Source organism: Eucyclogobius newberryi, unplaced genomic scaffold (assembly GCF_026437365.1).
Source record: "Eucyclogobius newberryi isolate DKJ021-1_F unplaced genomic scaffold, fEucNew1.0.hap1 SCAF_19, whole genome shotgun sequence".
NCBI lineage: Eukaryota > Metazoa > Chordata > Actinopteri > Gobiiformes > Gobiidae > Eucyclogobius > Eucyclogobius newberryi.
Genome location: NW_027315823.1, coordinates 3,756,121 through 3,782,208, shown reverse-complemented (window position 1 = coordinate 3,782,208; position 26,088 = coordinate 3,756,121). Strand labels below are relative to the sequence as shown.

At 43.3% G+C, this 26,088-nt stretch overlaps 1 protein-coding gene across 2 annotated transcripts in view; it reads right to left on the bottom strand.

Moving 5' to 3' along the window:
• Positions 1-25,650, bottom strand: part of matr3l1.2 (matrin 3-like 1.2) — a 27,469-nt gene extending 1,819 nt beyond the window's left edge. Inside the window, exons 1-23 of one of the 2 annotated variants that reach the window (XM_072451457.1) lie at positions 25,540-25,650; positions 18,274-18,858; positions 17,326-17,553; positions 15,337-15,398; positions 14,443-14,481; positions 13,799-13,887; positions 11,729-11,775; positions 11,535-11,648; positions 9,244-9,366; positions 8,257-8,451; positions 7,407-7,531; positions 6,226-6,336; positions 5,751-6,141; positions 5,407-5,568; positions 3,663-3,741; positions 3,569-3,585; positions 3,372-3,494; positions 2,393-2,521; positions 1,882-2,004; positions 1,638-1,765; positions 970-1,564; positions 689-830; positions 356-471 (exon numbers count right to left, since the gene is read on the bottom strand). In XM_072451457.1, coding sequence (XP_072307558.1) covers positions 356-471; positions 689-830; positions 970-1,564; positions 1,638-1,765; positions 1,882-2,004; positions 2,393-2,521; positions 3,372-3,494; positions 3,569-3,585; positions 3,663-3,741; positions 5,407-5,568; positions 5,751-6,141; positions 6,226-6,336; positions 7,407-7,531; positions 8,257-8,451; positions 9,244-9,366; positions 11,535-11,648; positions 11,729-11,775; positions 13,799-13,887; positions 14,443-14,481; positions 15,337-15,398; positions 17,326-17,553; positions 18,274-18,666 — 3,531 coding nt within the window. In that variant the 5' untranslated portion in view covers positions 18,667-18,858; positions 25,540-25,650. The remainder of the gene's footprint in view (positions 1-355; positions 472-688; positions 831-969; positions 1,565-1,637; positions 1,766-1,881; positions 2,005-2,392; positions 2,522-3,371; positions 3,495-3,568; positions 3,586-3,662; positions 3,742-5,406; positions 5,569-5,750; positions 6,142-6,225; positions 6,337-7,406; positions 7,532-8,256; positions 8,452-9,243; positions 9,367-11,534; positions 11,649-11,728; positions 11,776-13,798; positions 13,888-14,442; positions 14,482-15,336; positions 15,399-17,325; positions 17,554-18,273; positions 18,859-25,539) is intronic. The other variant, XM_072451458.1, reaches the window with a different exon arrangement.
• Between the last annotated feature and the right edge of the window lie 438 nt (positions 25,651-26,088).

The following is a 26,088-nucleotide window of genomic DNA, read 5'->3' as shown; positions in this document are numbered from 1 at the left end:
AAAGCGAGTCTAAAGCGGGACTAAAGCGGGTCTAAAGCGGGACTAAAGCGGGTCTAAAGCGGGACTAAAGCAAGTCTAAAGCGGGACTAAAGCGGGTCTAAAGCGAGTCTAAAGCGGGACTAAAGCGGGACTAAAGCGGGTCTAAAGCGAGTCTAAAGCGAGTCTAAAGCGGGACTAAAGCAGGTCTAAAGCGGGACTAAAGCGAGTCTAAAGCGGGACTAAAGCGGGTCTAAAGCGGGTCTAAAGCGGGACTAACGCGGGTCTAAAGCGGGATTAAAGCAGGACTAAAGCAGGTCTAAAGCAGGTCTAAAACAGGTCTAAAACAGGTCTGAAGGTGGAGCAGGCGTAGTCTAACCTGGAGCTGGGTGTAGTGTGCTTGGCTGCTGCAGTGGGTGCGTTTGGCCGTGTCTTCATTGGAGTAGAACAGGAAGCACACGCGGCAGTAGAAGCCCATCTTCACATGCTCCACTCCTGAGACACAAACACTGTCACTCACACACTCCTGAGACACAAACACTGTCACTCACACACTCCTGAGACACAAACACTGTCACTCACACACTCCTGAGACACAAACACTGTCACTCACACACTCCTGAGACACAAACACTGTCACTCACACACTCCTGAGACACAAACACACTCAGACTGTCACTCACACACTGCCATTACAAGCACTGCACCTCACCTAAAGGAGTGTGCGGGTCGTACGGCGGCAGTGGGAGCGACGCCACGCTGGATTTAGGCTCAGGGGGCGGGACATCACAGTCTGAGGGAGGGGCTTCAGTCAGAGCAGTGTCCTGATTGGTCTCCATCTCCTCCTCTTCGCCCTACAAGCCAGCGTTACAAAAACAGGTACAGGTATCTTCTTTGTTATTACGAAATAGAAATATGTTTGAAGTTCACTTGTGTTTTTTTGTTCAATTCAAGCAACAGAAAAGTACTGTCCCAGTTTGTGGTTCTCCTCACCTGATCCTGGTCCTGGTCCTGGTCCTGGTCCTGATCCTGATCCTGATCCTGGTCCTGGTCCTGGTCCTGGTCCTGGTCCTGGTCCTGATCCTGATCCTGATCCTGTCTCTCCTTCTCGGTCTTCAGCTGAAGTCTGTCCTCCTCCGCCTTCTCTGTTGGGTCCTTTTCCTCTGTTGGGTCCTTTTCCTCTGTTGGGTCCTTTTCCCCCTCAATTTCATCTTCTATACATTTCTCCTCTTTCCCCTCCTTGGATTGCTCCTCCATCATCTCCTGGTCTCCTTCCTCCTTAGATACCTCCTCATCGTTCCTTTCCTCAATTCCATCCTCAGAAAACATCTCCTCTTTGCTCTCGTCGTCTCCTTCCTCCTTAGATGCCTCCTCCTCTTTCCTTGCCTCAATTCCATCTTCCTCTTTCTTCTCTTCATCTCCTCCCTCCGTAGACGTCTCTTCATCTCCTCTCTCCTTGGAGACCTTCTTTGGTCTCTCCTCTCGATTTCTTTTGGCTGGTGGCTCATCGTTTGACTTCCGTTTTGGCGTTGGATCCTTTTCTCTTTTTGAAGCCTTCTTCTCAGAGCCCACGACCATCACATGTCGCCTACAAAACAGTGACTTAGTTTTCACGGTTGCACATACGCACTCAGCAATAGTACAGTGCTTGCAGTACTCACCCGCGCAGTACTCTGTACTTGCGGCTGACGTAGATGGTGAGGCGCTGGCCGTAGAAAATGGCTGGATGGAGGCGGTAATGCTCGACCGCTCGCTCCGCCTGCTCCTCAGTCTCCATCTCAATGAAGCACTGGAGAACAGGTTATAAAAACACACTCGATATAGACTCAAATAACCGACAAATGAAAGAAACTCACAAACATCTTGAGAAAACCCCTGTGTGTGGAGTGGGAGGAGCCTACTCACCTCTCGGCGGATGTAGTGCAGAAAGTACTTCCTGACATTTCCAAACTCTTCGACCAGCCTCAGGACTTCTTCCTTTGAGTACTTTACATCGGGAAGTTTACCAATGTACACTACGAATCCAAACTGAGAGAGAACACAAAACAGCTTTAGTCTTTGGCTTTTACTTTCACGCTCCATAATCTCGGCTTCATTTAAAAATGTGTTTTATTGTGTCTATGGTGACCGCGGTACCTGTGTGGGGACAGAAGTACCTGTGTGGGGACAGAAGTACCTGTGTGGGGACAGAAGTACCTGTGTGGGGACAGAAGTACCTGTGTGGGGACAGAAGTACATGTGTGGGGACAGAAGTACATGTGTGGGGACAGAAGTACATGTGTGGGGACAGAAGTACCTGTGTGGGGACAGAAGTACATGTGTGGGGACAGAAGTACCTGTGTGGGGACAGAAGTACATGTGTGGGGACAGAGGTACCTGTGTGGGGACAGAAGTACCTTTGTGGGGACAGAAGTACCTGTATGGTGGCAAGGGACGTGTAGTGCCAGATTTTAACCGCTCGTCCACAGACTGTCGCCTGCACGTTTCCATTGTAAAACTTTGCCATGGACACAGCCTCCTCCTCTGTGGAGAACTGCAGATACGCCTTAGGAGACAAGAGGAGGAGGAGTTAGGAGACCAAAAGAGAAGGAGTTAGGAGAGACCAGAAGAGAAGTTAGGAGAGACCAGAAGGAGGAGTTAGGAGAGAGAGACCAGAAGAAGAGGAGTTAGGAGAGACAACAAGAGGAGGAGTTAGGAGAGAGACAACAAGAGGAGGAGTTAGGAGAGAGACAACAAGAGGAGGAGTTAGGAGGGACCAGAAGAAGAGGAGTTAGGAGAGAGAGACCAGAAGAAGAGGAGTTAGGAGAGAGAGACCAGAAGAAGAGGAGTTAGGAGAGAGAGACCAGAAGAAGAGGAGTTAGGAGAGAGACAACAAGAGGAGGAGTTAGGAGAGAGACAACAAGAGGAGGAGTTAGGAGAGAGAGACCAGAAGAAGGAGTTAGGAGAGAGAGACCAGAAGAAGAGGAGTTAGGAGAGAGACAACAAGAGGAGGAGTTAGGAGAGAGACAAGAAGAAGAAGAGTTAGGAGAGAGACAAGAAGAGGAGGAGTTAGGAGAGAGACAAGAAGAGGAGGAGTTGGGAGAGCGAAGACAAGAAGAGGAGGAGTTAAGAGAGACCAGAAGAGGAGGAGTTAGGAGAGACCAGAAGAGGAGGAGTTAGGAGAGAGACAAGAAGAGGAGGAGTTAGGAGAGAGACACCAGAAGAGGAGGAGTTGGGAGAGCGAAGACAAGAAGAGGAGGAGTTAAGAGAGACCAGAAGAGGAGGAGTTAGGAGAGACCAGAAGAGGAGGAGTTAGGAGAGACCAGAAGAGGAGGAGAGACCAGAAGAGGAGGAGTTAGGAGAGACCAGAAGAGGAGGAGTTAGGAGGTGCCTAATGTGGCAGGTGTGGTACCCACCTTATGCTGCATGTCCAGGATGAGGTGTCGCACGACTTTGCCGAAGGGTTGGGCGAGCTGCATGAGTTCACTCAGATGATTGTATCCTTTTTTGAAGCCCATGATCAGCACCACCCGCATTCCCTTCATCAGAAGAGACACATGGGCGTCATAGAAACCAAACACTGACTCATTGCAAACCGATCAGATATACATACCCCTTTCTCTGAGTCATCTGTAGCAACAAGAACAAAAAAGCACAGATTTAGACTTCTTCTTTCTGACACAATGGCTCTTTGACTCGTACTGTACCTATCGCTTCAGGCTCATCATCTTCTTGGAGCTCGTCCACAACCACCATGTCATCCATGTTCTCCAAAAAATCAAAATCCTGAAAAGAAAGCAGAGTATGCAATGCGTGAATGAATGTGCAGTGGATTGTGGGTGTAGTCCCTCATTGGTCCAGGAGTGTAGCACTGTAGAAAAAGATTCAGCTGCATCATCTGGAAATATTTGGACTCTCATAGTCGAGGTAGGTCTGGGTACAAATAACTCTGGGAAAATGACAGTTGGAGGGTTTTATCGTCCTCCATCTGCACCTGTCTGCACCTGTCGATGAGCTAGAGGACTTCTTTACTTTCCTCTCCACTTTTGATCATTCCGAGCTGCTTGTTTTAGGTGACATGAACATCGATTGGTCCAAAACTTCTGACAGTCTAAAACACGATTGTAATGAATTAAACTTCACACATCTTATTACTGCTCCACCCGACCGGACCCTAAAGACCCACTTAAAGCAACATTACTGGACATTATCTTCAGCAACAAGCCTCAGAATTATAAATGTAGTGGTGTCTTTCCTCTGGACTTAAGTGACCACTGTCCTATTGGGTGTGTGCGGAACACACAATGTATTAAATCCAAATCAAGTGAAACTGTTAAAAGGTCCTATAAGCATAATCAAGTTTGCGGACGACACCAGCCTCATCGGGCTCATCTCGGACGGAAACCCCGAATCTGATTTAAAACGCTGAACGTGACCCAGAATATGAAGCTCAATGGAAAAATATTAAGATTACCGTTATGCCACGGTCCCTTTGCAGGCCTTGCTGGCAGATGACATACGGTTGAGTTATTTGAGGAAGTTAAGAATCCCTGGGTAAAATCTGTGCTTACGACATGGAAGGAGCTAATCAAAGATGTTCAAATCTTAAAGGCGGTATGGACGATTTTTCGGCGATTTAGGAACGCAGGCGGAAGTGCACATGCCCCTCCCCCATGTGGACTGATACAACACACACGTGCGTTTGTTTATTAGCGCAACGGAGCGCATCGCATCTCTCGTCTCCCGTAGATTTCTGTCCACTTCTGCGTCAGCTCGAACTGTCTTTCTCCGTCTTCATTTTGCCCCGTACACTGAGGGAACTATATTATGATAGATCCATGCGCTTAGGCACGCGGAAACGTGGGGACGAGCCTGACGCGGCTGCAGGTGAGCGATGGGTGCGTTTTATGATTGATACGTGGCAGGACAAATGATTTATCCACGCCACGAGGAAATATGATAAAAAAAGACTTGCTGAAAAAAATCGTCCATACCACCTTTAAAGAGGTCAGCTTATGATATAGCCTGAAAAGTACGGTAGATATTATTCCCGTCAGATGGTTACAATGGTCATTACTTTACTTAATTTCTATAATAATAATAAGTCTTGTTTCTACAAGCCAAAGGGTTATTTCAACATAACAAAGCTTTTCTTATGATTATCTGGTGAAAAACTTGAATACCTTTAGTAATCCAGGTCTTAAATCTCAGGTCAGTTCTATTTGGTACAAAACCTTGGTTAAAATATAGAAAACATGTGTCCCCTGAAATCTTCTTCTACAGTGTGTCAAACACTTGCACTTCCTGTTAGATTGCCCCCCCCAGTGGCCGTTAGCCAGTAAAATCTATAAATCGGACGCACCATTGTAATGACCGCAGCGTTCAAAGCATGGGTAAGTCCAAAAAGTACGGTAGTAATAAGATTAGGCACAGTAGCAGTGGTGGCATTACCTCCTTATCTTCATGGAGATCTCCCTCCGGATTCTCCTCAGTGGCATTGTCTGCCATAACGCTGTCTTTTGTCTCCTTAGTCTCCGCCCCCTTCGCCTCTTCACCTGCACCGCCCTCTTCCTCAGGCGTGTCGTCAGAACGTCCGTCACCATTAGAGGCCGTCTATACAAATAACACACACATTTGGCCCGTTCATGTGATTATACAGTACATTTTGGCTTGAACCTTGTGTGTTTCGGTTTTGGTTTTAGTTTTCAGTCCCGGTTAAGTCTTTTAAACACAAAGTTGAAAGCAGACTGGACCCAGGACCAATCCAGGGATGAACCATGGAGTGTGGTTCTCACCTTTTGTTCCCTCTCTCCGCTCTTTGTGTCCTGCTCCGGTTTCATAATCTGAAGCTCATCCATCTGTCCACAGCTCTCTTCTTCAGCTGGACTTTGAGTACGTTCTGTTTCAGGCTCCGCATTTGTCCCCGGCTCAGGCTCCGCATTTGTCCCAGATTCAGGCTCCACATTTGTCCCCGGTTCAGGCTCCGCAGTCGCCCCCGGTTCAGGCTCCGCAGTCGGCCCCGGTTCTGGCTCCGCAGTCGGCCCCGGTTCTGGCTCCGCAGTCGGCCCCGGTTCTGGCTCCGCATTTGTCGCCGGTTCAGGCTCCGCATTTGGCCTCGGTCTCGACTCTGCATATGGCCTCGGTCTCGACTTGGGGCGCTCTTCCTTCCTGCGGTCCCATTTGGTTCTGGAGGAGAGCAGAAACATTAACTTTAACACATGAATTCAGTCCTAGTGCCTAGTTTAGATATAGCGTAGACATAAGAGGCACCTGGGGTTAGGACTTGGACTCCTCCTGTTGTCTGAGCGTCTGGGACTATACGACCGGTCTGGTCTAGCTCCACGTGTGACCTGGGAACCAGAGTAATCCTGCGGTGGCACGCTAGAGAGAAAGAAAGTTATAATACAGGCTTTAAATTTGACAAAGTATAAATGCGTGACACATTTTGCAATTGCTGGTCAGCTGTCATGCTGCCAGCAAATAGAAAACCAGTTTGTCCAATTTTTATGAGCACAGAGTGGCTCAGAGTAGCGCCGTGCTGAGAAGTGAGACTGATGTTTCCACCAGCCACAGGTCCTACTTGGCCTGGATGCATCGTGATAGGATCGTGATGAATTTAATCGTTTTACGGCAGGATTTCTTGACTTTTCTTGAGCAGTTACAAAGCCCGTGGATGGAGTAGATACAGAAGTGTCTAGTTGTCAGTAAATAATGAATCCATCTGTTGTAGTTCAATAGATATGAGCAGTTAAAGTGCTGTCCTGCATCCAGTCCTCAAGGATTAAATGTATTTGTTTATTTCAAATAAATAACTTTGGATGGACATTCCTTGGCCACCGATGTTTCTGGAAGCCTTGTTTCTTTGACCAGCACAGAGACATGTCGGAACATTTTGTTGAACATTTTGTTGAACCTTTTGTTGAACATTTTGTTGAAGATTTTGTTGAACATTTTGTTGAACATTTGAGCCATCATCGTCGCTTGCACCGCTTTAATTTAAATGTGGGTGTTTGAGGACAACCCACACGCATCTGCTTATACCGCAGCACTGAGCGTAACTTTTGAGTCGGGCCTGGAAGTCATAATACAGATGGAACTCATTGCCCTGGACTCAGGCGTCAATCTGACAATTGTCACAATAAAGGGCATTTGCAGTCTAACTGATTAAGTGGCACAGTCCAAAGATCAGTTGGGTGATTGGTTAGTTGGTTGGTTGATTAATTGGTTAATTGCACTCCTTTTTGTTTATTCTACATCTGCATCACACAACACAGTTCTGTTCTGGTCACAAAGACACATACTCCTGACTTTGCAGAGATGTCCATGTAACTGGTTAGTTTGTTCGAGTTACGGTTGAGTTTTACATTTAGTCATGAGCCGGCTCAGAGGCCATGACAGCACAAACACACAAAGTGTTCGCTAAGGAAGAACTGCACCAGGAAGTGACTCACTTGAGGGTTTTGTATTTGGTGCAGACGTTGCAGCGGACCTGCTGCCCTCTGACCACTAGAGGGTTCATGGTGTAGTATTTCTCCATCATCTCTGCTTCTCGAGGAGATGACAGCTGAATAAAACCCTGAACACAAGGGAGACTGACTTCAGCACAGACTGGGATCACATTACATTGAACGCTTGAACAATGTTAGGAAAAAAATATGTAAAAGTAATTTTCCTGAAGGGTGATTTATGTTTGAAAAGTACAATTTTGTTGAGTAAGCACATTTAAAACCAGGCAGGAGCATAAACATTTGTGAGAAATGAGAAAAATGTACAGCAGAACTGACAAGAATACATACATTTCAGAACATATTCTTTAAGGCCGTAGCTGCAGAGCCGCGGCGCGGTCAAATGGCCCAGCAGTTTCAGGAGCCGCGGCACTGCCATATAGCCTCATGGCTAACGCTAACGCTAACGCTGACCTTAACCCTGACCCTAACCTTAACCTTGACCCTAACCCTAACCCTAACCCTGCGCGGTTTAAAACGGCGCGGTCAAATAGCGCAGCAGTTTCAGGAGCCGCGGCACAAAATAAACATGGCAGTTTCGGCCGCACGCCGCGGCTCTGTAGACACTCCCATTCTTTAACGCATGCCCATTCTGATTTTATATTTAGTTTTATTATTGTTCATTGTTTTAGGTTGCACTGAATCACCAAAGCAAGTTCCTATGTTTGTGAATTCTGTTCAGTGGCAATGGCAATAAACCTTTTTTGATTCTGACATATTTGTAGAGGTCTAGAGATAGATTATGTAATCGACTAAAAATGAATCTCTAGTTTGAGGAAATGGGCAGAGCAGTCACCTCTTTAGGCAGAAACAGGTGTTTCTCGACAGTGCCAAACCTCCCGGCGATGGTAAGCAGGTCCTTCTTCTTCTCTTCCTCTCGTGGCAGGTTGGAGAAATAGAGCACCTGGCTGACCATGGGGGACTCATCCCGGACTTTGCGGTTCATGCTGCGCTCCAGAGGCCTCGGTGGCGGCGGAGGAGACTGTGGCTTCTGCACAAAGAGATCTTTGTTATCAAAGTTATTGGCCTGGATACACAAATATTTCCTAACTACTACTTTAGCTGGAACACAATATCAAACATCATTTAGAAGGGAGAAAAGTCTTAATGTTGACCAGGTGTGGGCGATATCAGAATCAGATATTGACAAAACGAATATCTCAATACTTTTTGGAGTATTCTAATGACGATATAGCAGTGGCGTGTAGTCGGGGCAATCAAGGAAATCAGTGATAGACCAATAAAACCTTAAATGACTATGTGTCACAACTATTTAAATTTTTCCAAAATATATCCAATTAAATCAGCCTGTAGAGTAATAAAAAAAATACAAATAATTTAAAATCATGCAATGTGATTTCCTGATTTTTATTTCTTGATTTGGCCTCATGTTGAATAGCTCTGCCATAGTGGATTATCCTGCAGGTGAAGTTACTTAAACCAAGAACAATTTGGGAAGTTTCATTCAAATGACGCTGGTTTTCAGTCGCCGTATTTATGATCAGCTGCTCTGGAACCCAGGATCCGAGTTGATGATGAATGAGGGCCACTGAATATCTAGCGAAACCTCTGCTTTGTACCCGTATTGGGAAGTCAACACTGCATATTTTTTCAAAATTTTTCAATCAGCTTTTTTGTAGAAAATATTTATAATTTGTATTAAAAACGTTGTTACAGTGGATATTTGGACTGCTGCACTTCAGCCAGCTTTATAGATTATGGCCCTTGTAAAAACAGATCTTCTCCGGTCGGCTCCCTGAATGCATTTCTCGTGCACGTGTACCTCTATGTAAAAGCGTTTGGACAGCTCAAACACTAAGGGTCTTCCTCCTAAAGTTGCAGGATTCTGTTGATAATAGTTGACAACGTCCAGAGCCTCGTCATGGGTACTCATCTCCAGGAAGCCCTAAAGGGGGGCGCAAACAGAAATAGAATGTAAACAGAATAAATACTACTATAATAATACCATATATTGATTTTTTTTTTTTTACTGTTTTGGTTTATAATGTCGGCCCAGTCCTTGATTGCAGTTTTTTTCCATTAAGAATACTATGGTGGCCACCCATTGTCTAATTTTTTCTCCCCAATCGTAAAACAAACTAAACAATGAGCTGGTATGTTGTATTATCTTAAAAAGCATAAAAAGAAATTACACAATTCAAAAAGGTACGGTTTATTTATTTCATTCTTCTAAATTCTTTGAAAAGTATACAAATAATGAGAAACAGAACCAGAGAGCAGGACAAAAATATTTAAGAGAATATTGTATCTTTATGATTATTCGACCAACTTTAAAAAAAATTAAGTCACAGCAACACAGTCAAGTCCCATTTAGTCCAAAGTTTATCAAATTTGTCCATTTCCAAATTAAAAGTCCAAATGTCATTTTCCCAATTTTTCCAGTCCAGTCCTTGATTGTCGGTGACGTGCGTGTCATCGTTTGCCCTTTTCCCTGCTGTCAAACGTTTGCTCCAAAAAGGTATCCATTCATTGTGCCCGTGGCAGGATTATTGAGGCCCAGATACATAGTTCTGAAGTCCAATGGGATGCTAGTAAAAGAATTTGTAGCATCTTGTTAATCTCAGTCTAATATTTAAGGACAGTCAGAGAACACATAATAATGGCCACTTGGCCACCAGTTTCTTCAGCATCAAGTCTGGACAAATGGGGGATTAGATTAAATTAGCCTTTACTCCAGTAGGGAAAATGGTCCTCTGCATTTGACCCATCGGCCATTGCAGCACTAGGCTTGGTGAAGGAGTTTATCTATGGTACATGTTGCCCACCCAGACATGGGGAGAAACTTGCAAACTCCACACAGAAAGGCCCAGTCTGGCAAGAGTGCTACCCACTCTGCCACCGTGCCACCTACTCTGACCTTAGAGACCATTACAGTGGTCACCAACACAGTGGGGGTTGTTTCCCGAAGGCCTGTTTCTTTACACAAAGATTTTTTTAAATATAAATAACAGAATACAAAAGAACATGACACAAAAACACATCCAAACAGTTCAAAGTCTTTTGAATTTGTCCATTTGTGTTTGAAAGTATTTTTAATCATTCCAGTCCAGTCCTTGATCGTCAGTACATTTTGTGTTGTCAGTTTTTTGTGAAGGCCTTTTTTACTGCCACCAGGAGGATGCTCCAGAGAGAGAGGTGATTGTGTCCATGGCAGTATTTTAAAGTACACAGTTCACAAATCCAGTGGGATGGTGATGTCAAAAACAGTCTGTAGCACAGTCCCAAAATACACCAAGTTTCTCCCTTAGTAGGCATTTTCTTGTACTTTGACATACGACAAAAATGTGTCAGACTTTTGAAACATGATTTTGGAGTTCTCACTTGAGATGTACATTTATTTTCCACTTCTTCTTCAGTCAAAACAAAATGATCCTCTTTCCCCCCCAATTATTTTCCATATACCGATAATTAGTAGATTGGCTGTACAAATTGTTATTCTAACCCATTTTATACAATTTGGATATTATTCCCTTTGAAAGTACAGATTTATAAACTAATAAGTAATTGAGTCAGAGGATTATAGCGGTTATTGCTGTGTTGATTTCTTTGTTATAATAGCTTCTTATTTGTAAATATCTATAAAAGTCCTGTTTTTTTTTTTTTTTCCAACATAAAGCTTTTCCTTTGATTATACCTGCTAGAAACTCTGTGCTGTTCAGGGCAAAACTTTGATCACAAGCCAGTTTGAGAGGTCAAGGTATTCTTTCCTTTATGTGTCTTTTTCAAATTTGCAATCTCTAAGCCTTGAGTTTAGGTTTGTGTGGGAACATTTGGATTTTTGCTCAGGGTTAGCACAGAGACGCACAACGACTACACTAGCACCATCTCTGAATTATGTACTTTTCTAAACATCAAAACGCAGATTAGTTAATGAAAATTAGATGAGCGTTGTAGCCATAGGGATAGCACTCATATTAGTAGCATAGTAATAGTATTATTAACAGCAGTAATAGCCATTATAGTAGCAATACCTTGAGGACAGTGGCCGCAGTGTTAGTAGGAGCATTAGTAACACAGCAGTGTTTGTGGTTCGAGTAGCACTAGCAGCAATACCTTGTTCTTTAGCAGGAGGTGCTCTCTCAATTGTCCAAACGGCTCGACAAAGTTAAAGAGGGATTTGTTACTGAGAGGTTTCCGGTCGTACTTCACCACCACCACTCTGACTCTCTGAACCAGGAAAATGTACAATAAGTGAACAGTACAATCCATGGGGGCTTGAGAATAAAGTGTAGGTTTTGGATACTGACCATGCTCTGTCCCTGTGCATTCTTCTCAGCCAATCCAGACCCTCCTCCTGAGAAACAACATGGAAACATGACATTACATTTCATTAATACAACAATGATAATACATTAGGCCTATTACGATCAATCAATCAAGATTTGTTTGTAGAGCACCATTCATACACAGCCATGAAAACACATCAAACCACTTTACGAAATAATTTGATACAGAGAGTAAAAGCATAAAGTTATATTAAAATGTATTTAAAATGCAGATCAAATTCCCTCAGGCATGAGGGCTGAAAAGGATGTTTTAGCCAGACTAAACATTGTCTGCGTCGATCTCAGGAAGGCTGTTCCAGATTTTACATAAACATAATAATGCATCATATTGAAACGCGGATTACCCAGGTTTAGTCTGGGCACCAGCAGGAGGCCTGAGGGCTGAGTGTTTGCGATGGTTCATATGGCACTATCATGAGATGTACTTTGGTGGTTGCCCACACAAAGACTTGTACACAAGCAAGGCTGCTTTGAAATCTATTCTCTGAGCCAAATGAGAGACACCCAGAGACCTGAGCACAGGACTAATGTGCTTGTACTTCCTAGTTCTAGTCAGTTTTGTCATAATGCTGCTGCTTGTGTCCTAACTGTTTAACCACTTGTCTGGAGAGGCCAGTGAGCAGGCCGTTACAGTAATCCTACAGTAAAGCCTACTGGAAACAAATGCCTTTGATTCTGGCCATTGTTCTTAGGTAAAATGCAAAATGAAATAATAGATATTATGTGGCTGTTGAAGTTCAAATCTGGGTCTAATACTACTCCTAAATTTCTCACTTGATTTGAAGGTTTCAGAGTGAGAGATTGAAGGTAACTTAGACTTTCGCCTTGTTATTGTGGGCCAAAAACTATAACAAACGTTATTTTGCATCCACACTCCGATCTGTTGGATGCAGTGACAGAGTGAATCCACTGGAAACATAGATCATAGATGAAACATAGATGTCTACGTCAGGGGTCTCACTACATACATTCAGGGATGGCGCATTTTGATTTAGGCCCATCCATCCATCCATTTTCTACCGCTTGTTCCCTTTCGGGGTCGCGGGTGACTGGAGCCTATCCCAGTGACTTCGGGCCTTAGGCGTTTTTCGTTAGTTATTTTGATTTAGGCCAAGAAGAAAAAAATGGTGTGTTTCCGGTAACCCGACGGAAACCCAACCTTAAACATTTTATCGCATATTTACTCTTCACATAGGTGCAAGTAAGTCTGATAAGATATGTGACCAATCCAGTAGGGCCATGCTACAAAACTGCAACACAATTCTATCATTAATACCACAAACAACTCTCAATGATACTATTCAACAGAAATCTATTTTTTCAGTGTAGAAAATAAATACACACATATACATCACATAAAAAAGAACTAAAACAGGACTAAGCAAAGACCAACCCAGTGTCAATCATAAAGTAGACTTGAACTAGAGTAGATCACAGCAGATTTAGAACTAAACCTACCTCTGAACCAAGACTAAACCCATTGTAGGTCCCATCAGGCTTAGACAACATCATAAACAGGACTATAATCTGATATGATTGATGTTAAAAGCATAGTACAGTGGTACTGAGTAACAGAGCTAATATAATGCACTAAGGACAAACTCAGATTACCAGACAATATGGTCGGGTCCATTTCAACATGATGGGTCGACCATTTGCTTGGTGCTTATTGTGGCATTTCTGCTGCTGTTCACAGTAGGCCAGGGACGACACCTTTGCCAGGTTCATTACAATGTGGTCCATTTTGCTTAGTGGGCAAAATAAAACCCGACCAGACAATTATATTCACCCAAATGCAAACAAGAACAGCCGCTTTTTGACCATTTACCGCTGCCTTAAAGTAGACATGGACAGTGCACCTGTTGGTCAGGGTCGCTCTGTGGCTATATGTAAGAAAGCAAAAGTGTCTCAATTAAAAAGATTATTTTAACTAATGTCACTTATTACCATGTGTATCTTACTATTTGTAAAGAGACCATACAAACACATACTAGAATTAGAAGAACATATTTGAGTGATTGAAGGCCTTACCCCAGCCTGGGGACAGTCCTGAAGGCTGGGAGGACATGGGAGCAGGTCCCAGAAGCCCATCGGAGGAGTTGGGAGCGTCCATACCCCCACTGAGAGAGAGAGACAGAGAGACAGAGAGACAGAGAGACAGAGAGACAGAGAGACAGACCAGGGTTAAAACATAGTCAATTCCGAAAATAAATTAAGGTCATTGGGCCCCATATGAATGTTTTCTTACATTTTTTTCGTAACTTCCGCTAAACCTAAGAATTCTAGATCTACAAGTGTTCTCAGACAAATTCCTTATTAAATGTAAATGAGTGACTGTACACAAGCCCAGTTTTAAGTGTAGGTTTTAAGAGAAGAAGCAGGCCTACCTTTTTAAGACCACCAGATAGGGCAATAGAGTGCACTAACACTGTCAATACTGTGTGAACACGATATCAGAGATGTGTAACACACCTGCGTCATCTACACATCACTAGTTTACAGCATATATAACATGTATGTTCATTAACAAACACTGTTCCAACCCAAATAATGTCATGAATAAAACATCATCGCATGTGATGTGAAAGAGACAGTGGGAGAGCCAGAGAGCCAGAGAGCCAGAGAGCCAGAGAGCCAGAGAGCATTCATCTTCTCAATAACATTGTGGTTGTGACCTTCTGTTGGAGGCCATGGGGGGCTCCCAGTCCGGATACCTGGAACAAAAGAGATGTTGAACATCAGACAACAGACATCGATGTTGAATCAATGTTGAGGACTAAATCTAGTACATTAAGCAAAACCAATTCACACCATGACTAAAGCAGCGACTCACCAGGGCTAAATATAGTCTGACATTACAACTGATTTCTAATGCCAGAGGTGTGACCCCATGCCGTGGTGATCAAGGGTTAAAGTGGAATTTGGTAGGTGGTGGAAGCGTTTAGCGGGATATGGGCACGAGAGAGGAGGACATGCAGTAAATGGTCGGAGCTGGGATTTGAACTCGCAACGCTGCGGCTGCACATGGAGCATCCCACATGCGCCACAACCCAACCACTCCACCACCGGGCAGCACGTGGGCTACCTTTTTAAGTCAGCAAGACTAAAATCTAGTAGGTTTGGGAGCACAAGGCCTGGGTGCCTATCAGGGTAGAAACACTACTCAATAATGACTATTAGGCCTCCAGCAAATCATTAGTTCCAAACTAAATCTTGCATAATCCTTTCGCTGTAGCATTGCGTCACAGCTCTCTACAACTATTTTAAATCTGTTCAGTGACAGATCATTTAACGTGACATTAAGATCGTGACATCCCTAGCCAAGACTAGTCTTAAGTCTTGACAATGACAATAAACTCTTTCTGATTCTGAAGTTGAGCTGGTGAAATATGTCTTAACTCCAGTCACTACGTCGGGGGGGACTGGACTCTAACAAGTGACGTAGTGACTGGACTCTAAGAACTGAAAGAAAAATCCTTTAATTGTCATATAATATTGCAAACAATTAGTAAACATATGTATCAATAAGATTGACCATGGCAATGACAATGGGGTATTATAATACTCACATGTTAAGCAGCACTCTCCTGTTCTCTGCATGTCGGAGTCCATTTATGTGCTGGTTCCACTCCTAAGAGAAATCACAGCTGTCAATACTACATAGTTCTCGTTTAACCAAGAAGAACAAAGAACTAAAACACATGTCCACTTCAGCACTTTTACCTGCCTTCTTCCAAGTCAGATAAATCATGGGTTTACCTTGAGATCATTTTCCAAAGGCGTTTCGATGGAGGAAATAAACCTGGTTAGCCACCTATTCCAAATGTAGCTTATTCGCAAAGTTACTGCATCAAGTCACACCTTAAATAAACTGGGCCCAAATATAAAACATGACACACAACAGACGGGACTGATGACTGAAAATTTGACAGCGTAGAAGTGCACAGTGCAGACTTCAGCTGAAGCAGGTGGCTGACCCGTAATGCTTTAACTGTGAGGCCAGACAGAGAAAGTCCAAATACTCTTATGGCAAGGCAGAGATTCAAGAATATTTTTGGAGGACTAACCTAGACTGACTGTCACTCTCAGAAGAAGAATGAAAAGTTAGCCTGGCCAAAGTATTCTCTGGTGGACAAATACTTGATACTTTTCAGTTTATCCATATGTAGAATGAATATGTAAGTGTTGACCAAGATACAAAAAAGCTTGTTTAAAATGTTGACAAACACCCCAAAACATGTATTAAAAAAAAAAAATCTAATTTGTCCAGGAGTGTAGAAAAAGATTCAGTTGTAGTAATCTGGACTAAAAACGTTGACTCTCACCCAAGAGTCATTCTCAATCTGCGAATTTAGACCAGCAACTCAGATATTTAGCCTATTCTGTGGTAGGCCCTGCCCACTGGGCTAAATATCTGTCATCAGGAGGGCCCGCCCGGTATTTGAGATTATGTTCAATTGAAAATGTAAGAATTTTCAACAGATTCCCAAACCAATCATCTTGTTTTAGATAATAAGGATGAATTATGGAAGACTTTTACTTACGTGTAACTGTTACATAGATTCAAGCGGTGAATTTAAAACACAACTTTTGAGGTCAGTTAAAAGTTGTAGGAGAAAAGTCAACATCTGAACGGCCTGAATGGTGATGAATGCACCAAAATTATAAAGGCAATAAAAGAGAAAAGGTCAACCATGACAGATTGAAAAGCAAGAACAAAAATAGAAATGTTAATAGGAAATGGAAGACATTGTACAGAAGCTACCAGAACCCAGTTTGGGCATGTAAAGATACAACACTCAATATTACCAGATGTATTGGACCTGAAGAATAAACCACGTAAGCTGCACTGGAGAAAGTAGGAATATGGTCTCAGAAAGTGAAGCAGCTGAACAAGAAATGGTTCAGCCGCTGCAAGGCAAGCTGCACTGCTTCTAATAGATCTGGGGTAGGGTTTAGGACCAGGGTCGTGTAATGGTTAGGGCTCAAGTTGACAAACAGGCCTGGGAATGGTTTTCTGGATTTAGATTTAGGAACAGGGATTAAGATAAGGAAAATATTTTCAGGTTAGTTAATGAAAATTCGGCATGGCTATAAAAGATCCCTGCAGAAATGGATTTGGAAAAAATAAATATGTACCCAAGCGGTTGCACTAGCAGCAACAGAACATGAAGTCACTAAAGCGATAAAAATCCATTCTTCTAAAAAGGTGCCGAGATTAGGGGCCGAGTACAAGTCTCCAACAAGATTGGAAAATATATTTTTTTAAACTTCTGTTGAAGCATTTAACTGTTAGCATTATATTGCTCCAAGCTGCTTGGTTAGTGACCGTATATGCTCAATTACAATGATTGCCTTTAAAGAGAGAGTTGGTGTCCAACATTCAGTTCTAAAACATGAAATACCAACGCAAACTGGGTTCCAAAGGTATTTCAAAAGACCTGAAAGCATAATATTGGACCTTTCAGAAGGAGCAGGAGAGGTAAGGAAAAGGACTTGAGAAGATTTTTGACTGGACATTTTAGAAGAAGTGGCAGGTGCAGTGAGAAGGTACTCACCATGATGGAGTGAACGTCAAAGTCACACAGCAAGCACACATGTGGGAACCGGGCTGGATTCATTCCAAGGAAGTCCTCCACGTTTCCCTGAGATGGCTGTCCCATGCGCCCTGGCATGTACCCCGCCGAGTCAGAGGGGGGCGCCATACCAAAGTCATGACGAGACAGCTGAGAGAAGTCTCCAGAGCGGCCAAAGTTTCGACCAAAGTCATGGCTCTGAGCGGAGTCCTGGGTGTCAGCATTTATGGCAGTTAGAATGAGGAATGAATGCAGTGGGGTAAGAAATATCTGCTGGTTTAACTTAAGCCTGTCTCGACTTCTGAGGTGCCAACTATTAGCAAAGGTTTTTCAATTCAACCTGAAGCAACTTAAACCTGTATTTGCCTGTATAGCTGCATTTCCAAAGGGACAGCAGTCGTGTTGAGGCAGTCTAAGATTGGCCAGGCATTCCTTGTCAATGAGCACAACAGCATCAAAAACAAATAAGTAAAAGTTTAGAATAGTTCAATGAAAATTAAGATTGCAGTCTTCCCCCTCAGAGACACAGAATGTGTGTCCTTTTTAGACCTAATTATAATACCACATTGGTCAGACTTTGAACAAAATTAGATCTTGCTTGTGTGTAGCACACACGAAATTGATCCAGGCCGCCACGGTCGTACCAGTGGAAATGCAACAAGGGTCCTCTAGCGACCCAATCCTGTGTGCAAGGGTCCTCTAGCGACCCAATCCTGTGTGTAAGGGGCCTCTAGCGACCCAATCCTTTGTGTAAGGGGCCTCTAGCAACCCAATCCTGTGTGTAAGGGGCCTCTAGCGACCCAATCATGTGTGTAAGGGGCCTCTAGCGACCCAATCCTGTGTGTAAGGGTATTTCAGCTGCTTATTCTTCATTGTAATGATCTTTTAGCTGCCCATTCCTGCCTGTAAGGACACTTTAGCAGCTCATACCTGTCTGAAAGTGTACTGCCGGTCTCGTGGCCCCTCCCTGGCCCTTGGTTCTTCCCATTCTGCAAAGCTCTCACGGTTCTTGCTGTTCTTCAGCTGCCTCAGAATGTGTGGTAGAGTCTCCACCGAGATCTGATCCTCGGGAATTTGAGCTAGAGCATCCAGATCTGAGGGGGACAGGCCCAGGCTGGAGAACAGCTTCATGGAGGTGCTGCTCAGGTGTTCAGCTGAATTCACCCGCGACCGGCCCATCTGCTCTGGACCACGACCACGACCACGACCACGACCTCCCCCTGAAGCCATGCCCCCACCTGGATGGCCAGAAGTGAAGTTTAAAGTCTGAGCTGCAGACAGTAAACCATGTCCTGCAGTAAATCCACCCGGTTTCTGGGCCATTAGGGGCTTCAAATACAGATGCTCGCAAAAAGAAGTCCAATAGGCCTTTGGTTGTTTTTAAAGAAAGCAGTGTCTTTGAAAATATTGCAAAGTTACACAAAACAGCACTAAAGTAATAACTAGTGCAGTGTGTAAAAAGCAAAAGTCCTCTTCTTGTTTCAAAGCAGAAGGGTCCTCAACCTTTAGTTGAAGCTGAAACACAATGAAGACAATAATAGAAGAGCCATTTCAGAACATTTTGCAGGCAAAGTGCTGGACAATTGGGGCAGGAAGCCAGTCCTGTTGACATTACACTTGCAATGCATAAAGTAGAGAACAAGTCAATGTTTTACAAGAACACAAGCGTACAAGCAATAAAATCTTGGTATGAGTTTTAAAGGGAGGATGGTGCTAAACTGACCAAGCCCAGAACCCCAAAGCAGAGATACTAAGAGAACTTTGACAAAATTAAAGTTGACTTTGACTAGCCTGCCCAGCCAGAGTCATTCAAATACCTTGCTAAACGTTAATTTAAAGTAGGTGAGGGGGAGAAAAGGGTTTAGGATGGCTGCTTAGATTGAACATACGGTCGGATCCATGGGAGTAATCAGTCTTTATTACAAGTTCACCTGGTATCGTCACATGGGAGCAGATATATGAAGAGACTGGAAAAGTCGGTGTAATCCCTTACATTGGAGTGTTCCAATGTAAAAAAATCTGGACACTGTTTTTAGTGACTCTTGGATGAGTCAAAACATCTTGTTTTTCTCAAAACAGTGTCTATATGACTACAACTGAAGAGACTGGTCTGGACACTTACTTTGTGAACATGTCTAAGAAAAGCAAGAAGAAAAACACCAGAGAATCAGGCTTGCAATGCTGCACCTAAGCTAACTGCTAGCTTTGCTCCAGCCCTATCCTCTGCACACTTAGGTGGGGGATTGCGCCGCTTCAGAAAATCCAGGAGGAGAATCGGAGCAGGATCGACCCGGTGATTATGGCGGCCTTCTGGGAGCTTACCGACAAGATTATAAAGACAATGATGGACGTGGCCCTGGTGGAAAAGCGTAATTTGAGATCCAAGAATGGCGAGCTGGACACCTGGACTGCGGCAACTGAGGAGGTTTACGTACCAAAGTGGCAGAATTGACAAACCAGGTTTTGACAGACAAACAGGACGACCTGGAGAACCGAGAACGTAGATGTAATATGTGAATTGTTGGTATTAAAGAAGACACTGACAGCAAGGATGTGGTCAAGTATATTGAGACCTGGATCCCTAAATCTCTCAATTTTCACGTTGAGGATCAAGATTCACTTCAGCTGATGAACGTTGGCATTTGCCAGGTCAATACAGGATCTGGTCTGAAACTTTCTCCCTTTGTTTCCTTTATTTCAATGAAAGGGCCCTAGACTGTGCTGGAGACATGTGAGTATGTGTTCCAGTTTTGGTTTGTGAATGCCAAGGTGAAAAGGTTATATCAACCGTACCGCAGGGCCTTTTACATCTACAAAATAGTTTTCCCTCCACCCTCTGATCTCGTTTTATATACGTTTGTATTGTGTTCAGTTGTTGGGGTCCGTATGTTTGTGTGTTGTGTTCAACCAGAGAGATGTGTAACAGAAGTATAATTACAAGAATGCTTTCGACATGTTTCATACAATATCATCTGAAAAATGGCATCTTTTGATGTTAATGGCATACTGGATCCAATAGCACTGATCGTAAATGACGTCACGATTGCTCATTAATATTCATGAGGTCGGGTGACCGGTCGAGTTGCCCGGATGTTTGGACAACCCCACATCTTCAGTTCAGTGCATTTACAAGGGAGACAGCAGCAATGCGTACAGTTTTAGAAAATAATGACGTCCCAGGAGCTTCGTTTCAATATGTTTCGATTGATAAACACAGCATAGAACAGCTGAAACGTTGGTTGAAATGTAGATTCCTAAAAGTGAGCGGAAAGAAAGCAGTATTAGTAGAAAGGTAAGCCTTTTTCTCGAGTAATTTTGAACATTATAACGTGGCATTTGTAAGGGGCTACGCGCCTAAATAAAACTGATGTTACAGCGTGCGCGGAACACGATAAATTTGATGTATCCGGAGCTCCAGCGCAGGCAGCGGTGCGTACCAGGGATTCACTCATCTGCAAGGGGCTGAACGCGTCTGCTCACTCCGCCGCCCGCAAAAGCATTTGTTCCAAGCATACATGTATATATTGGTCAATTTGTACAATTGGTGATCTGGTCTTTAAAAACATGTTGAAAGTCAATCAGCGATTACGATAACACGGTGGCAGCCCACAAGTCCGAATGTTCACAAGTCCGATAGTCACATTGCTGGTGCTGCTGCTCACCAATATGGATAATGAGTCCGCGGTCGCCGTGGTGCTGCACCGCAATGTCCACAGCACGGCCAACACTGGAATGAGGATTTCCATCTTGGGTTGAAACAAGAAAATCCAAAGACACACGGAGCACGCACGTGCGATATACGGCGATCTGACGCATTGAAATGAAACTTTCTAAGACCTGACTCGCTGATGAAAAGCCAGCATGTGCATCACTACCATGGACCATATTTCTGTGTAAATATCTGTGTTATAACGCAACACTCACTTGATAAGTACAAGCTCAGGAGCAGATGAACCAGATGAGAAGACACAGACACAGGTAAATCAGCTCATACAGAGTAGTCAAGGACAGAGGAGACAGTAGGAACAGCTGTGGTGTGTTTGTTAAGACCTCGGGTGCGCCGCGAGACCCCCGGTTCAAAAGACACATCAATACTACGTGTATTTATGTGAAAATATCTCATGCTATAACGTGAACACCTGATTATTGTCAGGTGCGGCCCGTATATGGAAAAGTTCTATTTTCTTCGTAAATATTGTGCGGCTTTTATTCAGGAGAGCTGTATAGCCTGAGAAGTACGGTATTAAATAATATGTAGGGTTGTATGATATCTGGAGAGAGATGAATCCTAATGTCCGCCAATATACACATTTTTCAAACCCATATAAGATCTATATTAGAATAGAGCAGTGTTCTCGCTGAGGGGTTTTGGTATGGCGGTCCGACATGCTTCGGCTGGTCACCGCCATGCTCAAAAGATACCGGCAGGTATCAAGACAACCATGTGAGAAGAGCAAAAAGCCCCACGGTGCTCGCACGGGGATCTTCGCTCGCTACGCCGCTCGACCGTGCGAGCGAGCGCTGTAGTCATTTATTTAGTACTTTATTTTCAACAAAGACGGATCCAAAATTACTGAGGCAGACATGGGTACAACAGATCTAAGTGATCACGCTGTATGATCACTGTAGATCTGGAACATAGACAAAAAAACTAACTTTGGAGATTTCATTCTAGTCTACTCATTGACCCACAATTTGTAAAAAAAAAAAAAAAAAAATTATAAAGAATATCGAGACGTATTTAGACGAAAACAATGGAGAAGTTTCAGGGGCCAGTTTTGAGGGACATGGTGTTGCCTTGGCCAAAAAAACTAAGGAAATTGCATGATTTACAGAGCAAACTGGAGCTGTTGGAAGCTAAACATGATGAAAACAAGGATCCTCAAATGCTACAGGTAATTAAAGACATGGGGTGAGATTAATGACCTGGCCTCACAGGGAATGATTTAAAAAAAATGCTCTTCACCAAACAAGGATTTTATGAAAGTGGTTCAAAAAAAGAATAATGTAATTTTAACGAAACAAGCATTTGAAGCCTTCAGCAAAAAACTTTTCACGAAAATATTTGGAAACAAAAAGGAAATACAATCTTCTTTAGACACTCTGAATTTACCCGCCGTGATCAAAAAGCAACAAAAAAGGTGCCTAAAAAATTACTGAAATTCAAAGAGCAATCTAAAGAGAGAAAAAAAAATAATATCTTCGGGGAGTGACAGGTTAACCGTAGATTCCAAAAACCCCACGAATAACCTATCATGGCCATAAATAATTACGATGATTGAAAAACCGGTGCATGTTATACATCATTTTAAAGCTTATATCAGGGGTGGGCAATTATTTTCCTCCGAGGGCCGCATTCGAATCCAGGCAAGTAGCTGAGGGCCGGCCCGTGATCATTGGTGTGAAAAAAAAAATCCCAAAAATTAAATATCAAATAAAATATAACTTTTCTGTCAAATATAGGCTATTGAATCTATTATTTAATTGATTTCACATCATATGTATTAAGGATACACATGCAGACAGATGCCTGAGGGCAAAAAAGGGAAGGGAAAAAAAAGTTTTTTTTTAAATATTACTTGGACAAGCTTGGCGGGCCGGATTGAAAGCCCCTGCGGGCCAGATCCGGCCCGCGGGCCGGATTGAAAGCCCCTGCGGGCCAGATCCGGCCCGCGGGCCGGATTGAAAGCCCCTGCGGGCCAGATCCGGCCCGCGGGCCGGATTGAAAGCCCCTGCGGGCCAGATCCGGCCCGCGGGCCGTAGTTTGCCCACCCCTGGCTTATATGCTCTAAAACACAACTAAATACAACATGTTATCCAATTTACTGACAGAGTGACGCACTTGGGTGATCTCTGCCCATTCATGGCTCTGACTGAGGCAGCGCTGGATTGAAGTACTCTGAACTCAGCTATGAGAAGTGTTGAGAAGAGAGATGATGGTCAGATACCTTTAACACTCGCGCTGCTACCTGCTGTTGTCATCAACAACAACAACAACAACATGCTGGATTCACTATGGACAATCGTTTGAAGTCAGGATTAAAATAAATCTTTGTGAAGAATTGGCATGTGCTGTGGCCTGTCTGAGCAGTGAGTGCTGTAAATGTGTCCAACTTTCTTTTGTTCACTTTAGTTAACGCTTGGCACATGAAGCGCAGCCAAAACATTTTAACCATTGCTTCTGTTCTCTCATTGGCTGTATCAGTGTTTACTGGAAAGAGATTGACATGTAAATGAGTCACGAAAAGTGGTCGGAATTTACATTCCCTTAAATATAGTTGATAAAAAAGAATGTTGTGCAAACATACTTTCAGCCTTTAACAAAGGCCAAATTTACAAAGAAAAATAAATTGTACATATACGGGCCGACCCTCAGAATCTGAAAGGATGTATTGCCCATGTCAATGAATAGAATTCACAAACACAGGAACTTGTTTTGGTGATTCGGTGCAACATAAAACACCGAAACACTGAGGCAGCCCTCAGCTGCGCCATCAATAATCCGCAGGTGCCCATGTTGTACCATGAGATATTCACAGATACATATGGTCCACGGTAGTGAATTCTCATTTCAGATTACCCAGGGGTCTCGCTACGTACATAAAAGATAAATCAAAACGGCCTGCCATCCGATTTGACATGGGGGGGGAAATAAACCATCCCTAAAACTCAACTTCATTCCTTATTTTACATAGCACCATCATTAAAATACTACTTGAAATAAACATGTCTGCATTCATACCGCCCCGTCAAAGCGTCCAGTTTACATTCAAAGTCTATGTGGATGTGTGTCTTGGGCTTCCAGCGTTTCTGTGGGCGCATTTTGAGCGTTTTTGCAGAGCGAATCCTGCGTTTTGAGCGTCGGGCGCTTTGGACACACAGCCAATGCAGAAAAATTGGAAAAGCTAAACTTTTTTGCGGGCATTGTATTTGGTTTTGCGCAGCTACCAATCAGAGATCACGCTCTAGTGACGTGCCAATGCATCACCTGGAAAAAGACCCAAAACAAACCCTGCAACGATAAAAAAAAGAAAATCCACAAGATGCAGCTATTGAAGCAAATAAAGATATTCCCTACATTGTATAATATTAATATGATATAATATTCAAATTTCTTGATACACGCCACAGTCCGTTGTCCACGTTGAAGCCAAAACAGACATGATCAACACTTGGCTGTGATCCTCTTCCTCCTCTGCACAGGTAAAGACGTAAACAGTTAATGTGGCGTTGTTAAAGTCCAGTGAGATCGAGTGCAGCCAAACAGTCAGCGCAAAGTTCAGCCAAAACAAAAAAACAATCCAATCGGTCATAATCCTCCTCCTCCATAAAGGTGTAGTAAAAGCATGAGTACATACAGTGCATTGAAACAAAAGTGAAACTTAACACGAGAATCAGCTGTGAGCTGACACCAGGCACTTTTCAAGATGCCTTTTATGCATAAACAGTGGCAGCTAGTCCATTAAAGATGGGCTGCCAAGTTATTTGTAATTGTGCTTTCAAGTCATCGTTGGTCGTTAGTATCCAAGTCTTAATATATTCATTTCGGACGGTGTAAAATAAATTGTAAATCTGACCCTTTTAATTTTTTCCCGATTTATCAAAGTAAGCTCCACGGTGACATAAATTCAGACAAATCGACAGATATTGTCGCAAGAACAGCCCTGCACACATATCATGTTGCGTGCAGAGACAAAACATATACCACTAGTGCATTTGTTTACAGTAGATCGTCCCGTCAGAAACCAGAGACATGGTCCAGGTCAAGTGGAGACATTTGAGATGGGAAACTCAAATTGAAGAACGAGAGATGCAACAAACCGAGAGATCCAGGACCAGCAAGAACCATAAACAGTCTTCCCTGTGAATGGCTGAAACGCTAACGTAGCAGGGACAAAACGTATTCAAATCCGAATGCGACACAATAGTTAAAAGAATAAGGAAAGTTTGAATTCAAATTACATGCACAAAGCACAGAAATGCGCACATTAGTCACTAAATGTTGTTGAATTGCATTAAAAAAAACGTAAACAAGTGTTTGTTTTTGTTTTTTGCAGATATTGACCGGTTTTAGCTTTAGCCGCTAAGCATGCTAACTATGCTTCACTCACCATTTCACGTGTCCAGCGGAATAACTCCACCTGGTTCATGGCACATAAAGAGGGCGCGTGTGGACATGACTAAAGTGTCTCTTACCTGTGACTGTGCTTTAGTGTGTTTTAGGCCAAGTTTAAAAGAGAATTCACGAGTGTCGCACGAATGTGGCACTGGTGTCGCACGAGAAACCAACAGTTGCCGGAAATGGCTGCAGTTTGCTCGTTTTCTTCTTCTTCTAAATGTTCATCGGCGGTTGACACGCAACTAAAGGCGCATTACCGCCACCGTCCGGTGTGGAGTGTGGGCCGGGATGGCACTGCTCTATTCTAATATACATCTTATGTGGGTTTGAAAAATGTGTATATTGGTGGACATTAGGATTCATCTCTCTGCAGATATCATACAACCCTACATATTATTTAATACCATACTTTTCAGCAGTCCTTAAATCCTCCCCATCAATCCTGTTGATTTAAGGTACATAAGGAGTACATTTACTATAACCTCCTGTGAGATGCTCTGCAGTATTTCCTTGATATCAAATTTTATCTCATGTTCACACACTTTTTCCTTCAGAATTCGTCTTTGCTGTTGAAATTTAGGGCAATGAATAATGACATGCTCCACTGTCTCTTGGACTCTGCAGTG